Raw genomic sequence first — 17360 nt, forward strand, 5'->3', positions numbered from 1 at the left:
CAGACGGACGATCAGACCCAAACAAGCAAACCTCTGCAGAAAGTAATGACGGCGCAGGCCCTCAGGGACTGGGAGCCTGGTGCAGGGCTGTCAGCTAGAGGACAGCTAGGGGTCAGCTAGGGGACAAAACAGGAAGGCTTCTGGAGGCAGGACATAGGGCTGGCAGGAAGAGAGGTGTGAGGTGCCGAGAAGGGGAGGGCATGCCAGTGGGAAAAGAGTAAGTTCGGAAAAGCAAGCTGGAGCCAGATCACAGAGCGGGCTGGAGCGTAGGACCAGGCCTTTGTCCTTTCCCTGGGGCCGTGACAACCCAAGAAGGGACATGAGCAAGGGGTGCGGCCATGGAGGTCGGAGCCTCAGGGTGACGGGCCTGGGTTTATGCCCCGGCTGCCTGGAGAGGGCTGGGGGGCTTCTGTCCAGGAGGCCATCCCCGAGGCCTTGGCAGTGGTGCAGGTAACAGGCAGCAGTACCAAGATGCCATTGGCTTTCGGTGTGACCTCGCACCCTGTGAGCCCGCACCCAGGGAGCCCCGGGCCCATGGGCCAACACACAGCGCCTGCTTTCCCTGGGGGCCTTCATGTCCCAACACTGTTGACTGCTGACCGTTGACAATCCCCATGGGCCCCTTGGGTACAGGCAGATCCAGGACCTGTTACTTCACCCACGCCCCAGCTTCCCGGGGAGCCCCCCACCTCCCGCTCTTCCCGTCCTACACTGCAGGTCAATGACCCCACTTGGAAAACACCAGGCTCACCATATAAGGAGCGCAGGCCAGGCCTGTGTGCTCAGCGATGGCATCTGCGTGGTGGCCCTGCCTCATCTTGGCCCTGCTCTCTGGCTTGGCGGCCTCTGGCTTCCTGAGAAGCCCCTCCCGGCCACTGGGGGTAAGTCTGCCCCGTCTTTGCCATCCGAGCCTGTCACATGGACAGAAGCAACAGGATGGACCGTCCTCTATGCGTAGAGAGGAGGAGGCAGGAGGCTAGGCAATGAGCTGCAGGGCTGGGTGTTGGGCTCTTAAATCTCCCTTGGCCTCTGTTTCCCCACCTGTCAAATGCGCGAGCACCATAAAGTGCTCACCTCACTGAGGGGCTGTGCAGATCCACACCCGAGACTGGAGTGCAGAGGACTCCAGGAAGGGCTAAGCTGAGCCTTGTGGGGTGCAGCGGTGGTGGGGGTGGTCTGGGGGGAGACCTCAGGGGCTTGGGGTTCAGGGAAAGGCAAGGTGAGTCAGGGTATGTGGGGCAGGGAGAGAGCTGGTTTGGTTCTCCCAGCCCTGCTCCCCTGGGAAACCTGGAGACCTGCCCTATCCAGGCCCCAGTTTCCCCATCTACTCGGAGCCCTTCCTACCCTGAAGTGGCTCTGGGAGGGTCCTATGTCCAGAGGCCCCTCAAGGGGTATGTGTGGGGGGGAATCACTGCTGAACCCTGGCCTCAGTCCAGAGCTTGCTCCCAGGCCATCGCGGCCTTGGCCTGATTCCCGTGTTTGTCTTTGCTTTTGCAGAAACGGAGCCTCCCGGAAGGGGTGAGAACTTTCACCAGGCATGGGGTGGGGTATGGCAGGGCGGAATGGAGCTGGTTGCCCAATAGCAGAAGGGGTGGGCCATAATGAAAGATCCCTCCCAGTTGGCAAACAGCTCCCAGCTCCCTGCCCTGGCAGACCCCATGGACTCAAGAGCCCTGGGAAAAAGTGCCACAGAAGAATGCTCTCGGACCTCTCAGGAAGCAGCACAGGACCGCTCTTCCACCAGCCCTGCCTCCCGTAAACACGCACCCAGCCCTTGCTGGTACCAGCCCCTGTGCGCAGGGCTGGAAACACACATCCTCATGAAGGCTCTTCATATCTTGCTCGACCCAGATATCTCCCTAGACCTTTCCTCAGTCCACCACCCCCACTGGAGAGAAGGTGTTGGGGACATGAAGGCCCTCTCCTCACCATCCCCTTGGCACAGGAAATAAGTGCCTGTCTGGGGACAAAATCAAGCAGTTACCAAAGGAGAGGAAGAGGGCCAGGGTGCGTGTGAACGTGATTTCTTTCCACGTGGAGGTAAGCAGGAAGAGCTAGGACAGGTGCTCCAGGGCCAGAGACGTGGTGTGGCTGGAGCACAGATGATCAGAGCAGTAGGACCTGCCTGGAGGACCTTGGAGCCATGGGGATGACTGTCCTGAGGGTGATGGGGAGCACAAGAGGGTTTAAGAGGGAGACAGACAGGGTCAGACTTGGATTTTTATAAGCCCTCCCCCAGCTACAGTAGCTGCACGTACACAGATCCAGGCAAGGAGGTAGAGCAGGTGGCCCTCCCACTCCCTGTCCCCCTCCTCCCTCTTTCCCGTCCCCCTTTCCCTCTGCCTCCCCCTCCACTTGGCACCAACACATGCAGTACCACCCAGCATGAAGTTCCTTCTCACGGGGCAAAACCCCTCCCTGAGTGGCTTCTCGGTGCTGAGCTCCAAGGCAGGCTGAGCTAAGGAGCGTGTGGGGCCAGGGAACAAGGAGAGACAAAGGCTGAATCAGAGGCCTGATTCAGGCCCCTGCCCGCCAAGGAACCCCTGGTCTCCGAGGGGGAGAGAGGTGTTCAGAAAGGCCAGAGCATTCCAGAATCAGGGTAGCCAACTGAATGTGAAGACAGAGGATGCCGCCCAGGCTTCAGACACGGTGACTGGGAAACTGGAGGGGCCACTTGCCAGGCAGGGGCTCTGGGCTCTGCAGCGGGAGCCTGGAAGGAGCAGGCAAGTTGAAGGCCTGGTTTCCCAGGGGCCGATCACTGTCCCCTCCCGCAGGTCGTCAATGGGATCGAGGTCTACAGTACCAAGATCAGCTGCAAGGTGACCTCCCGCTTTGCTCACAATGTTGTCACCACCAGAGCCGTCAACCGCGCAGACACCGCCAAGGAGGTGTCCTTTGATGTGGAGCTGCCCAAGACGGCCTTCATCACCAACTTCACCTTGTGGGTGTCACCATGGCTGCTGGCTCCAGGCCAGGGGTGGGGGGACCTGGCTCAGCATGAGCCCCCAACTCTCCTTCCTTGCAGGACCATCGACGGTGTTACCTACCCCGGGAATGTCAAGGAGAAGGAAGTCGCCAAGAAACAGTATGAAAAGGCTGTGTCCCAGGGCAAGACAGCCGGCTTGGTCAAGTAAGTGGGGTCCCCCCGGCTTTGGGAAGAATGTGTGGGCTGCAGGGGCTCTCAGAGATGCAGACGACAACAGCCAATGTTGTTAGTACTGCTCTTATTCCATGATTATAGCAAAATGTGCCCATGATCCTTCCGGCGTTATCCCACTTTGAAGTGGAGGCAAGCAAGGCTCGGAGAGGGGAGGGGGTCTCCCACGGGGCTGGACCTGAGCCCACAGCCCAGGAAGGGCGGGCTGGCGCAGGTCTGCAGGGTGGTCTCGCGCCCCATTCAGGGCCTCCGGGAGGAAGCTGGAGAAATTCACAGTCTCCGTCAATGTGGCTGCGGGCAGCAAGGTCACCTTCGAGCTCACCTACGAGGAGCTGCTGAAGAGGCACAAGGGCAAATACGAGATGTACCTTAAAGTCCAGCCCAAGCAACTGGTCAAGCACTTTGAGGTAATCAACCACCCCTGCAGCTCCTGTGCAGGGGTGAAAGTGCAGGGGTGAGGGCGGGGGCCGGGGGCAGGGTGTTGCCGGGAAGGGTCCCGGGGCAGAGCCCAGAGCAGGGCTGAGAACGCAGAGGTCCAGCCCCACCGTGGCTGAGGAGCGTCCGAGCTGGACGTCGTAGGAAACGCTTAGTGGTGGGATGCGGGGCATTAGATGGCAGGTGGTGGGAGCGCCTTGGGGTCACCGACCTGTCTCCGAGCCTTTGAGGTCATTTTCTTGGTGGGAGACACCAGGCTTAGCCAGCGGGAGTCATCTGGAGGCTGTCCCTGCACCCTCGCTTACCCTCTCCATCCCCTTGGCGTTGTCCTGGAAGCTGGCCTCTGCACTGTCGCCCAGCGACCCCTCCCTGCTCTTGCCCATTCCAGATCGAGGCAGACATCTACGAGCCCCAGGGCATCAGCACGCTGGATGCTGAGGCCTCGTTCATCACCAACGACTTCCTGGGCAGCGCCCTCACCAAGTCCTTCTCAGGGAAAAAGGTGGTGTTCTCAGGCCTGGGGCAGAGCAAGGGCAGAAACCCAGACACTAAAGGGACAAGTGTGAGCCCCGGGGCTTGACTGAGAAGGGGGTGGAAGTACCCACAGCCATCCTTTCTCCCTGGTCACCCAGCTCAGGAGGGAGGGTGCTGGAGGCGAGGCTAGTGCGTCTGAGGATCTGGGGTCCCAGCTGCCCTGGGGCGGACAGGGCAACCATTTCTAAGGCCTGGTCTCATTCTACCTTGGGACGTGGGCAGGGCAGGTTATTGTCCATTTTACAGATAAGGACACTGAGGCCAGAGGGAGTCATTGAGATCTGCCGACTCCATGCTGAGGGGTGACAGATGAAAGGGAATCTCTTGGTGCTAATGGTTAGCCCCGGGTCCCAAGGCTGCCAGCCGTCCCAGGGGCCTTGCTCGTCACGCGCAGTGAATGAATAAATGTTCCATGAAGAGCAAACCTTAGTTGTTTGGGAATTCCCGGTCAGAGCCCAAGGAGCACCCGCTCAGAAGGCCGGCGGCTTCTGCAGGGCAGTGTGCTTGCCCTGGGCCCCCCGTCCTCTCCCTGAGTGCTCAGGAAGGCCAGGGCATGCCGGACAGCAGCTGCCCTGCCAAGGCGCCACCTGCGGGCTCCTCTGGTGGGGCTTTGTCTCCCTCCCGAGGGCCCGGCACAGTCGACAGGCCCCGACCCAGCTGAGCGAGGCCATCCGTCGCCTCCTCCAGGGCCGCGTGTCCTTCAAGCCCAGCATGGACCAACAGCGCTCGTGCCCAACTTGTACAGACTCCCTCCTCCACGGGGATTTCATCATCACCTACGACGTGAACAGGGAGTCTCCGGCCAACGTGCAGGTACGTGCCCGGTGGCTCTGCTGGGCTGCTGGATCCTCCGTTGCCCCGATGCGGTGGGGGCTGGTGTAGGAGGGGCCGCGGCTGTTTGGGGATGACAGGCCATCCAGAGCCTTCGTGTGGCACCCCATGGTGGGTGGGAAAGAACAGCCGTTTTCTGGAGCTGGGAAATGTCTGGCTTCTATTTGCAGGAGTCGCCAAAGGCACTTGCCTCCAGTCTCTCTTTCCCCTTCTCAGATAGTCAACGGCTACTTTGTGCATTTCTTTGCACCTCAAGGCCTCCCAGTGGTGCCCAAGAGCGTGGTCTTCGTGATTGACGTCAGCGGCTCCATGCACGGTCGGAAAATGGAGCAGGTAATCTCCTCACTGCAGGTGGAGGGGAGGGGTGGGAGGGAGACAGATTTCTTTGTAAGCGGACAAAACTGACTTCCCGTGAAAGAGGAAGAAGGGGGACAGGATTAAAAAAAAAAAAGGGCACAGAGCAGCCGCCCCCTTTTGTTGTGGAAAGCAGAGGCCCCAGCAGCCCCTGGGAGGACAGACAGCGGGTGGTCTGCTGCCCCCTCCCAGCCTCTCGTCTGCTGATCTGTCTCCTTCCCAGACGAAGGATGCCCTCCTCAAGATCCTGGATGATATGAAAGAGGAGGACTACCTGAATATCATTCTGTTTAGTGGGGATGTGACCATCTGGAGAGACAGTTTAGTTCAAGCCACTCCCGAGAACATCCAGGAGGCCAGGACATTTGTGAAGAATATTCATGATCAAGGAAGTAAGAACAGAGGGCAGAGCAGACGCATGCCACCACTGCCCTTGGCCTGAGCAGTCCGCCGTCCTCGTGCCTTAGGGCAGAGACTCTGCTGGTCCAAGCCTGGCAGACCCTAGCTGGGGGCAGCGGTGGGGTTGGGAGAGGTCTCAGGCTTGATATTGGGGTGTCTTCTTTGTGGGCTTGGGGAACCCACTCCTCCTTTCTCTAACCCGTGATGCTGGCGCCCCGCTAATCCCAGCAAGCTAATGCCATAGAAAGCCCTCATCCTGGGCTGTTTCTTAGAAAGAATGACAAGTGACATCAATACGGCTCCCCTCTCCTCCCAGGGAGCGGGCCTGGCGGTCCATCTGGCAGTTTTCCAAACTGCTTTTATAACCACCTTCTGGCAGCACCATGAGGCTGGTCCTTTTGTCCCCATTGAAAGAGTAAGTCATTCATCCACTACTCACTCAGTGTCTACTGAGTACCACCGTGCGTTGGCCAATGGGGTTCTTAGGCCCAAGAGCAGGGCCTGCTGTCCCGACCTCCTCCAGCCCGGTACCCTGAAGATACCCTCTCACGGTGCTGTCTCTCTGTCTGGTGCCAGTGACCAACATCAACGATGGGCTGATGAGGGCCATCAACATGCTGAACAAGGCCCGGGAGGAACACAGAGTCCCAGAGAGGAGCACCTCCATCGTCATCATGCTGACCGACGGGGATGCCAACGTTGGTGAGGCAGGCGGCTGTGGCTCCCCTGGCCGCCTCTCTGGAGCCGGCGTGCTGCGAGATCGCGGGTGGCTCTCCCAATGACCTGTGAGCCCTTCAAGGGCAGGGCCCTGGCTCCCCCTGCTGAGGACTACCCCCTGCGCCCACACGGGCTCGGGGCCCTGACCCCACCCTGTCTGCGTGTGCAGGCATCCGTTATCTCCAGAGATACCCAGCTCATTGCCATGCTGTGGCCGGAGTGTGAACACCCCTTTCTCCTGCAGGGGAAAGCAGACCCGAAAAAATCCAAGAGAATGTACGCAACGCCATTGGGGGCAAGTTCCCCTTGTATAACCTGGGCTTTGGCAACAATCTGAATTATAACTTCCTGGAGAGCATGGCTCTGGAGAACCACGGGCTGGCCCGGCGCATTTATGAGGATTCTGATGCCAACCTGCAGTTGCAGGTATGCCTCATCTTGCACACCTCCGGGAACGGGGAGCTCATTACCTCCTCAGGCAGCTGTTCCACCAAGTGACACATTCACTTGTTAGAAAGAGCCCCCTCTTGGGCTCGCATGGACCTCTAGCAACCTCTTAGCCATCCATGGTGGTTGATTTGTCCTCGGGCTACGCAGAACAGACCTGCTTCCTCTGCGGGATAGCCGGACCAAACACAGGGTCGAATGTGAATTTCTGATAAGCAGTGAACAATTCTTTAGCGTAAGCGTGCCCTCAGTGTGGCCTGGCACGCTGTGTCCATTTGCTCAGCTGCTGTAACAAGGCCACATGCTGGGGGGCTCCCATCACAGAAACTGACCACCTCGCCGTTCTGGAAGCTACAAGTCCGAGACCCAGATGTGGGCAGGGCTGCTTCCTTCTGAGGGCTGTGAAGGCAGTGTCTATTCCAGGCATCTCTCCCTGGCTTCTAGATGGCCACCTTCTCCCTGTCTCTCCACGTCATCTGCCCTGTGTGCATGTCTGTCTCTGGGTCCAAATTGTTCCCTTTTCAGAAGGACACCAGATGTATTGATTGGGACCCACCCCAAAGGCCTCATTTTTTTTTCCTACACTCTGTCAAGTATATATTTTTTACTATTCTGTTCAGTTGGCCAACATAGAGTCCATCTTTAGTTTTTGATGTAGTGATCAATGCTTCATTAGTTGCGTGTAACACGCAGTGTTCATCACCACCTGTACCCTCCTTAATGCCCATCACCCGGCTACCCATCCCCCCACTCACCTCCCTTCCGTAACTCTCAGTTTGTTTCCCGGGGTCCATAGTCTCTCATGGTTCATCTCCCTCTCTGATTTCCTCCCCTTCGTTTTTCCCTTCCTTCTCCTAATGTCCTCCATGCTATTCCTTATGTTCCACCTTCGAGTGAAGCCATCTGACAGTTGTCTTTCTCTGCTTGACGTATTTCACTTAGCAGAATCCCCTCCAGTTCCCTCCAGGTCAATGCAAGTGGTCGGTATTCATCCTTTCTGATGGCTGAGCAATATTCCATTGTATATGTGAACCACATCTTCTTAATCCATTCGTCTGTTCAAGGGCATCTCGGCTCCTTGCACAGTTTGGCTGTTGTGGACGTTGTTGCTATGAACACTGGGGTCCGGGTGCCCCATCTTTATACTACATCAAAGACATAGAATTCAAGTTTCAACTTAAGGCCTCATGTTAACTTGATTACATCTGTAACCACCCTAATCCCCCACAAAATCACATCTTGAGATCCTGGGGGAAGGATCTTAACATATGGACTTTGGGGGTATGCAGTTCATCCCCTAACAGACATACGTATACTAAGGCTGAATTTGTTGTTTGCCTGACGTTCGAATTCAACAGCACGTCCTGTGTTTTCATTTGCTAAGCCTGCCAACCCCAGCCCTCCCCGGGGCAGGTGACGGTGCCCGCACCTCTGCAGTGGACCCCCTACACCTTTGCCTCATCTCTCTTGATCCTGTGCTCACGCCCCATGTCACCTCCTCTGGTCAGCCTCCCCTCTTTTCCTTTTCTCTTTCTTATTTTCATTCCAACAAACATTTCTCAAGCACTTTTTATGTGCCAAGAACTCTGTGCTTACCTTTCTGTTCTTCCCAGGCTCTACCTGGTGGGTGGGGGTGGGGGTGTCAGGGAAGCTCCCACAAACTGAAGGGCACACACAGGGCCACAAGGAAGTGGAGATCAGGAGCCAGGACCCGCCCCGCCTGGGGGACTCGACGCCTGGGAAGGCAGCAGGGGGCACATGCCCTCCCCGTCCCCTCCACGTCTGCCCCGTGACCTGAGATGACCAGGTCCCCCTTCTGGACTCCAGGGCTTCTATGAGGAGGTGGCTAACCCACTGCTGACAGGCGTGGAGGTGGAGTACCCCGAGAACGCTATCCAGGACCTCACCCAGAACGCTTACCAGCACTTCTACGATGGCTCTGAGATCGTGGTGGCTGGCCGCCTGCTGGACGAGGACATGAACAACTTTAAGGCGGATGTAAAGGGCCACGGGGTGAGCTGGGCCAGGGCTGGAATGTGCGCTGTGGACAGGGGATCGGCACCAACGGGACTCTGGCCTCCTGGCTGACGGTCCCACAGTGGTGGCCCTCGAACCGGGCCCACCTAGTCCAGGCCTCCAGCCCTCAAGCCTCTGGCCTCCTCTCACCCCCACCTCAGGCCACCAGTGATCTGACCTTCACAGAAGAGGTGGACATGAAGGAAATGGAAAAGGCTCTGAAGGAGCAGGACTACATTTTCGGGAACTACATCGAGCGGCTCTGGGCCTACCTCACCATAGAGCAGCTGCTGGAGAAACGGTGATCCTGGCGACCCCTCCCATAGCCAGGCCCCACACCCGGGACTCTGGCACTGCCCCACCACCTACCGGGGCTTGCCCCTGTGCTGGCTATGCTCTGGGGGAGCCCAAGAGGAAGAAGACTCAGCCACGCCCAGGATGTGCCCCTCCACGTGCGCTCCCAGCCGCCCTCCCCTCTTTTCAGCCCAGCCCCCATGGAAGGGTGTTCCAGGAGCAGAGCCCAGCCTGACATCTGGGACTCAAGTAGCAGCCTGGGAGCACCTTGAGAGCAGGGGCGGCCCTCAGCACCCTGTAGCCCACACCCGGCATGGGCTGAACACAACTGAAGGCTGGGGACCCTTGCCCTCAGCCTCCGGAAGGCAGAGCTCAGGCCCATTTGAGAGTGCTGTGCCAGCCCTCCTTCCGGTGGGATAAGCCTATAAAGTCCCTGGAGCAGGGGCTGGCACATGCTCCATGCTCAGCACACGGACACTGTCATGAGTCATTGTTGTGACGCCATTTCAAGCCCCTTATATCTTACAGTGGGGAAACTGAGGCCCAGCCTCAGGCAGTCTGTCCGTCTGTCCCAGGGAGCGGGTGAACCAGTCTCTTCTGAGCCTTAGTGGGTTCTACCCTGGGGAAGGGCAGGCCTGGGCCACCTCCGGGGCTCTTGGCCTCCTTCCGGGGGTCAGAACAGAGGAGGCCAGGCAGGGAACTGTTCTCCGGCTGACACCCCTGCCCGTCCTACAGCAAGAATGCCCATGGGGAGGAGAAGGAGAACCTCACAGCCCAGGCCCTGGACCTGTCCCTCAAGTACCACTTTGTGACTCCACTGACCTCCATGGTGGTGACCAAGCCTGAGGACAATGAGGACCAGACAGCCATCGCTGATAAGCCTGGAGAAGGTGGGCATGGAGAGTGGAGGCCAGAACTCGAAGGCCTTCCAGACCTCAGGCCTTGGGTGCCCAGAAGAGGACTGAGCAAGGCTGGCGAGACCCAGACTTGCTAAAGAGGGGGAGGTCCAGGGAGCATAGAAGGAAATCTGGCCGAGGGTTGTGGAGGGAGTGAACCATCAGCATGGACAGTGGGGTGGGGGCGAATAGGAGCCTCTGGGTCTCTAAAGGGATATGAGTCAAGGGACACCTTGCCCGGGGTCATTTCAAGGAAAGGGACTTTGGCTGCAGCTCGCAAGTGCTCAGTTAGGCAGGAAGAAGCACTTCCAGCTTGAAAGTTAGGCCCAGAGCATGAGCCTGGGGACTGTGAGAGGAAAAGGCTTGGAGCGCTGGAGGCTGGACCAGGCCTGCTCAACCAGACTCCAAGAGGGGACTCCTAAGTGTCCCTGCACCTGGGCGTGGGGAGTGGGGGGTTGGCAGAGGGAGGCACAGGAGGCAAAGAGCTAGTCCAGGCCCTGGCCTCTAGGAGCTCCTGGCCCCAGGGCATATGCCGTCGCGGGGGCGGGTGGGGAGGCGTTTTTTGCGGGGAGGCCCACAGCCTGGGGCCGGGCGCACAGGTAGCAAGTTGGCAGTAGTGGCGTCGACACCGGGAGTCCGGGGACCCTAACACATTTCTCCTCCTCCTCCCTTGCAGGGCCTGTGGACACAGAAGGTGAGCTCCAGCCAGCAGTTGGGCGGGTGTCCCAGGAAGGGGACAAGAGAGAAGCAAGGACGCCTTTCCAAGTGCCCAGCCCAGGGAGGGGTCCTTAGCACACCTGCACTCAGGTCCCAGTGCTGCTGCCAACTCATGAGCCACCTCGGTCTGGGCTCTGCCCTCTCTGAGCCCATCAGGTCCTTGCCGATTGTTTGGAGGTGGCTTCCCTGACTAAGGAGGGACAATCAGCATGAGAGCCTTCTGTGACCTGCAAAGTTTAACAAATTCTCACATCAGGCACTGACACTCCATGAATTCCACAGAGACCCCCTAAAGGAGTCCTCTCGTGGTTCCCATTTTATAGTGAGGAAACTGAGGCATAGAGACGCTAAGTCTATCTGCTGGAGGACTTAGGCAGCAGGTGGCCAAGCTGGGACTTCAGCCCAGGCCCCTCATTGGCATTCATAGCACTCTATGCCTCTCTTGTTATCAAATCGCATCCTCGCCCCCAGTAAGCCCCCTCACCCACCGGGCATGGCCTCCCAGCCCCCAGCTGCCTGCTCCGCCACCATCGACAGACGGTGCAATCTGAGCAGCACATCTGGCCTGGCTCCCTGCTCTCCCCTCAGCACGGGGCCGTCCGATGCAGTCACTGGTGTACACATGTGTGCGCATGAGTGTATGTGGGGGTGTTCCACCACCAAGGATAACAGACAGCTGTGAGCTTCTGGGAGAAGGAGTTCAAGGATGTGGGATGGTGTCTGCTGTGAACATCATTCACGACAGAGAAGCAGACGATCTCGTGACTTCCACTGTAGCCCCATCACAATGCCCTGCCCGTGGCATAGAAATTACAGCCATATTACCACCCATCCTCGAAAGGCGTTCCCTGGGCATGCTCCCATTTCTAAAGTCTAAATGAGGAGTCACATCCCAATCCTCCATCTGTCAGGGTTGGGGCTCCACTGGAGACTGGTGGCCCCTGGACAGGCAGAAGGCATGGGGCTGGGGGAGAGGGAACCCGCAGACCCCGCTCACGACTGCCCTTTGGCTTCTTTTCTCAGCGGCACGCTCCATGGCTTACCTGAGTGAGTATAGGCCAGGGGCCACAGCCCCCCCTGCCCAGAGGGCACTGCCCAGAGACTGGCCCTGTACCGCATTTCCTTCTGGAGTCTTCCCGAGTCAGCTCTGGAACAGGCAGATGGTTGGGGTCCTGAGGTGATGGGGGGTGGTTTGAGACCCTGGGGAAGCAGGAAGGGGAGGGGCATGAACCAAACTCTGGCTGGGGGTCCTGGCACCTCCCCTGGCCTGCTTGTTTAGCTCAGCCTCTCTCCCTCTGTGTCCACAGCCAGCTACCAGCCTCCTCAGACGCCCTACTACTACGGTGAGTGCCCCCCGCTCCTCCTGGGATGAGACCCAGGCCCCAGGGCCCAGTGCCTCATACCTGTTAGGAGTCTACCCACTGGGTCCAAGAGCGGAGGGGAAGCTCCCTTTGGAACCGTGATCCAGCCCTTTCTCTGATGTGCCTTCAGTGGATGGGGACCCCCACTTCATCATCCAAGTCCCGCAGAAAGACGATGCCATCTGCTTTAACATCGATGAGGATCCAGGCACAGTGCTGCGCCTCATTCTGGACCCCGTCACAGGTGGGGGCTGTGGGCTGGGGCTGGGCCACCTCCTCACTCTGCCCATAAGGCAACGTCTTTGTGTGTAGCTTACACCCTGAGGAGGCTGTCCAGAGCCATAGGCTCACCTAGGCCCCAGGACCCGGTGGTGCTGGAGAGATGGTGAGGGGGGAGGGTGGCTCGGGTACAGCTGTGTCTGGGAGATAGTTTTTCCCTGGTCCAGAAAGGGGGCAGGTCTGCAGCGTGGGCCCTCGGCCGCCAGCGTGACCCAGGAGTGTCTAGGACCAGAGAGGGTTGGCTCTGCAGTCCTGGCCTTGCTTCGGGGACCCCACACTGCTCCCCCGCAGCAAGCCTGGCTGGAGGAGAAGGCGCATCCTAAAGACCAACCTGGACTCAGAAGGTCTCACCGGCCCCTCACTGCCCCATCCCTCGGGCAGGCCTCACAGTTAACGGGCAGATCATTGGCGAGAAGGGAGGCATCTCTGACTCCAAGACCAGAAAGACTTACTTTGGCAAACTGGGCATTGCCAACGCTCACATGGACTTCCGGATGGAGGTGACACCAGACAAGATCATTCTGTGGAACGGAGCCGCACAGAGCACCTTGGGCTGGCTGGACACGGTCACAGTCACACAGGATGGGTAAGCCCCGCTACCGGGTCTCTGAGGAGCACTTCGGGCCCAGGCCTGAGCGGCCTTTGAGGGATGGGGACACATCAGGACAGAAGACCCCCAGGGTCACGGGGGAGACCGGTGGCCTGAGTTCAGCCCCCGCCCAGGCAAGGGTGACCACGCAGCCCCAACCAGAGTTGCCGGCTGGCCGGTTCACAGGACTGATCTGCAGGGAAGGGCTGCACAGACACGTCCCCATTTTCACCTTCTCTGGCCGAACTTGTTAACTAGAACCTTCTCAAACTGCTCAGCCTCTCCTGTGTCCCCAAGTTGCCCGCAGCCTAGTGGGTAGGGCAGGGCTGTTACTCCCAAGGAAGCTGTGAGAGGGACAGAACCTACCCCAGGTCACACAGGAAGCCCGGGGCTGAGCTGAGGCTCGATCCCAGGTCTCCAGACTCCCAGGACGACCCAGTTTCTGCTTACGGGGCAACAAGGATCCACCCAGTAGAGTGCAGAGTCAACACGCATGAGGCATCTTCTAACACTTCTGAGATAGTTTCCAGGGTCTGTGTGCTCTTAGGTGCTATGCATGGAGAAGGGCCTCCTGAGATGCCCTGGATTCGGATGCCTGGTATCATGGCCGCCACCGGGTCCCACCTGCTGACCTCCTCTTCTCTCCTAGGCTGTCTGTGACCATCAACAGGAAGAAGAATATGGTGGTCTCCTTTGGAGATGGGGTTACGTTTGTGGTCGTCCTGCACCAGGTGTGGAAGAAGCACCCTGTCCACCAGGACTATCTGGGCTTCTATGTGGTGGACAGTCACCGGATGTCGGCACAGACACATGGGCTGCTGGGTATGGAATGTTCGAGCTTCAGATTGGTCGGGGACACATGGCAGAGGGGAAAAGCCACATGACAGATTGTCCCAGTCACGCCAGGCCCAGCACACAACACCCAGTCAGCCTTTGCATCAATGCCGGCAAGCCAGTGGCCGTGTAACCGCTGCTGATGGCCGGGGCTTTTACCCTGCAGGTGACAGTATGAATGTTTTTTGCTCCCAGGACAATTCTTCCATCCCTTTGAATTTGAAGTGTCTGACATCCATCCAGGCTCTGACCCCACAAAGCCAGACGCCACCATGGTGGTGAAGAACCATCGGCTGACGGTCACCAGGTGAGGGGACTCCTCTGACATGCTCACCATGCCCAGTAACAAGACGGCAGAAGAGAGCCCTCTCTGCCCACACACATTGGCCCAGCAGGCTCTTGTCTCCTGTGGGGCACCTACCTTTCCCTCCAGGGTCCTGGCCCCCTCTAGGCCCCTCCTACTCAGGAAAAGGCCAAAGTTGGCCCCCTAGAAGATATCATTTGATATCTTCCTTGTCCAAAGCGTTCTGGACTCAGAATTAGCAACTCAGAATTAGCAACTTCACACCCTTTTCCTGCCTTACGTCCATGAGCCTAGCAGCCATCTGGTCCACCCGGTGTATTACAGTGTCTCTTTCCTTTTTCCCAGGGGCTCCCAGAAGGACTACAGGAAGGATGTCAGCATCGGCACCAAGGTCGCCTGCTGGTTTGTCCACAACAATGGGGAAGGACTGATTGATGGTGTCCACAGTGACTACATCATCCCCAAGCTGTTCTGAGCAGACATGCCGGCTCCTGCTGAGACGGCTGGCCCAGCTCGCCTGGCACCTGGAATGGGCCCAGAGCAGGGCCTGAGGGAGGGCTGTGACAATAAAGCCCAAGGGGACACTGCCAATAGCGTCTTTGTGCCTCTGTGAGCCCCTGCTCCAGGGAACAGGCAGTTGGGCCCTGAGGTAGCTCCAAGGAGGGGCTGGCTGCTAGGAAAGTCACTCTCTGGGCCTCTGCACCAAGCCTGTGAAAGACGGGGTTGGTTGGGGTGACACTTTGGGGAGCCAAATGTATGATGGTGTAGGAAGGAAAAAACCAAGAACTGACTCTGGTGCAAAGTGGCTCTGGGAAGTCGAGAAGGGTTGAGTGCATTCCAGAGTCCAAGATGGTAATAAGAAAAGTCAGGGGTCACGGCTCAGTGGCTTCTATCAGGTCTCATGGGCCTGAAGATCTTTCTATGATGCAAAAGCGGGAGAGTGCCCTGGAGCAGACATAGCCCATTACGGATGTCCTTCATTCCTCCATCTTCCCATTAGCTAGCCAGACACCCCCCTCACCCAGCCACTAGCTACCCTCCCCCTTCACCCATCCACTAGCAAGCCACCCCCACCATCCATTAGCCAGCCAGCCCCCACCAATCACTAGCCAACCCTGTCCACTAGCCATCCCTTCATCTAGCCAGCCAGCCAGCCAGCAGATAAACCCAACATTCTGATTCTGGGCCAGAATCTGGGGGCACACAGCTTAGGAACCCGGTTCCTCTTTGCATGGGTGCCCCAAGTTTGCTGGCAGCTAGGCTGGGAATCCCTTTGATCCTTCAATCACAACTCACGGTGACCACCCTCTCCACCCCCAAAATAAGTCCTGGGTGGGGTTGGGATCAGACAGATTCCCAGAGGAGGGGCTGTGAGGGCTCTCAGCCTGGAAAACCCTCTCCCACCCGGACAGCTGCAAGAGCCCTTCCTGGGTCTCCCTGCTTCCACAGAGAAATTTTGTCGAGCAGAACTGACGGTCAGTCCCTGCCTAAAGCCCTCTGAATTACACCTCCCACCCACTGACCATGGGACAAAGGACAAAGTCCCACCTATGGCCCCAGTAGCTTCACCAACCCCACACACCAGGGGTTTCCCCTCAGTTTCGGAGTTCCAGACACACGGGCTGCCTCCAGTTCTGCACATCGAACCCCTCATGCCCCAGATCCTTTGGCTGTGCTGTTCTCTCTGCCTGAGGGGCTCTGGGCGTGCTGAAGGTAGCAGTGGGAGCTCTGCAGGATGGCAGAGTGGGGCCAGAACCCCCCGGAAGAGCTTGGGGTTAGATTGGGAATGGCCACAAATGCCAGTGGGGGCGGGGGTGGAATCTGGCAATGGGTCACCAGAAAGTTCCCCTACCTCCCAGACTAGGGGCCCATCTGTCTGAGCCAGAACAGGGTTTCTCAGGGCCTGGGGGCCTGGAGGATGGTCCTGGAGAGGCTGGTCCAGCAGAAAACACGTGTCCAGGCCCTGCCACCCACTCGGTCCCGGGTTGACTGAGGAACCATGTAACTTTAAACCAGTCAGTGTTCACATCTGTAAAATGGGGAGAAAGATTTTGCCAGAGGGTGTGAAGACATCAACATCATTATGGTTTCTGATCCTGCTGAGGCCCCTGTCTTTGTCCTGTCCCCCCCAGGTAGCCCCCAAGCCCAGTGAGCTAGTAGAAAGGCAGGAGGAGGTGCCCAGGCAAAATCTACCCCTTCTCCCCAATACATAGTCAGGAAGGCCCTCCATGCAGGCAAAAACCTGGTGGACTCTGTCCTCTCCCTAGTCCCACGTCATCCTGGCTATGCCTGTCCCTGCTTACAGCCTCTGATGCCTCCTCCAGCTTTCAGGAGAGAAGTTGTGCTCCACGGCAATGTGCATACAGCCAGGGCTGGCCTGGTCCGGCTTCTCCACCTCTCCAGCAACCGCTTCCGCCTCACCCCATGGCACCGCTTTCCTTCACCTTCCCTGAATTCAATGCACAGCATTCTGGCTCTAGGCTTGGTGTCCTTGCCCTCCGTTTCCACTGGGCTAATTTCTCTTTATTCTTCAAAATGCAACCCCAACCATGCCACTTCCAGGAAGCCTTCCCTGATGTTCCCCAGGTTGGGCCAAATGTCTCCCCGTGGGCTCTTCTCTGGCTGTCCCAGTAGGCACTGTTTCCCATGGTACCCAATGTCCCTGCAGCACCTGGCCCAGGGCCTGGCCTGAGTGAGGGAAAAAAGCAGTGAAGGGCACAGAAGCGCTCAGGGAAGCGCTCAGGGAAGCGCTCAGGGAAAAAAGCAGTGAAGGGCACAGAGCCCTTTCAGCGGTTCACAGAGAGTGGTGAACAGCAATGCTGCTGGGCCAGAAAGTCATCCATGACCCTCCACTGCTGCACCAGTTCCACAGGCCAGCCCAGGTGGTGGGGTCCCGGAGTGGGGAGACGGGTGAGCACGCATCTCATAGCGGGATGATAGCACTAGCCCCCCAGCGAGTCCGGCAGAGCCCCTGAGGCTGCTCCCTTGTCTCTCAGAGCTCTGGTCTGAGCCCCTCTGAGCGGCCTAGACAAGGCGACTCAGCCCGTGTCCCCCACCTGCAAACCAGGCTGGATGGAGAGCCAGCAGGGCGGGAGTGTCCCCGTGTGTTTGGCAAACCTGCTCTTGGAGACCCCTCCCACTGGCCTCTCCTCTGACCCTTCTAGAAAGAGTCACTCTGCAAACATTCTGTAAAGCC

At 58.4% G+C, this 17360-nt stretch overlaps 1 protein-coding gene across 1 annotated transcript; it reads left to right on the plus strand.

Moving 5' to 3' along the window:
- The first annotated feature begins 764 nt into the window (after positions 1-764).
- On the plus strand, positions 765-14757 carry ITIH3 (inter-alpha-trypsin inhibitor heavy chain 3). The gene is made up of 22 exons (XM_002918989.4): positions 765-881; positions 1498-1518; positions 2775-2941; positions 3026-3130; positions 3402-3564; positions 3981-4094; positions 4814-4939; positions 5174-5290; positions 5535-5703; positions 6287-6412; positions 6672-6853; positions 8702-8887; positions 9052-9191; positions 9920-10074; positions 10757-10774; positions 11821-11844; positions 12105-12140; positions 12289-12402; positions 12819-13023; positions 13676-13848; positions 14056-14167; positions 14510-14757. The coding sequence occupies exons 1-22, from the start codon at positions 789-791 to the stop codon at positions 14637-14639; spliced, it is 2676 nt and encodes an 891-aa protein (XP_002919035.1). The 5' UTR covers positions 765-788; the 3' UTR covers positions 14640-14757.
- The last annotated feature ends 2603 nt before the right edge of the window (positions 14758-17360 follow it).

Source organism: Ailuropoda melanoleuca, chromosome 4 (assembly GCF_002007445.2).
Source record: "Ailuropoda melanoleuca isolate Jingjing chromosome 4, ASM200744v2, whole genome shotgun sequence".
In the NCBI taxonomy this organism is placed as follows: domain Eukaryota; kingdom Metazoa; phylum Chordata; class Mammalia; order Carnivora; family Ursidae; genus Ailuropoda; species Ailuropoda melanoleuca.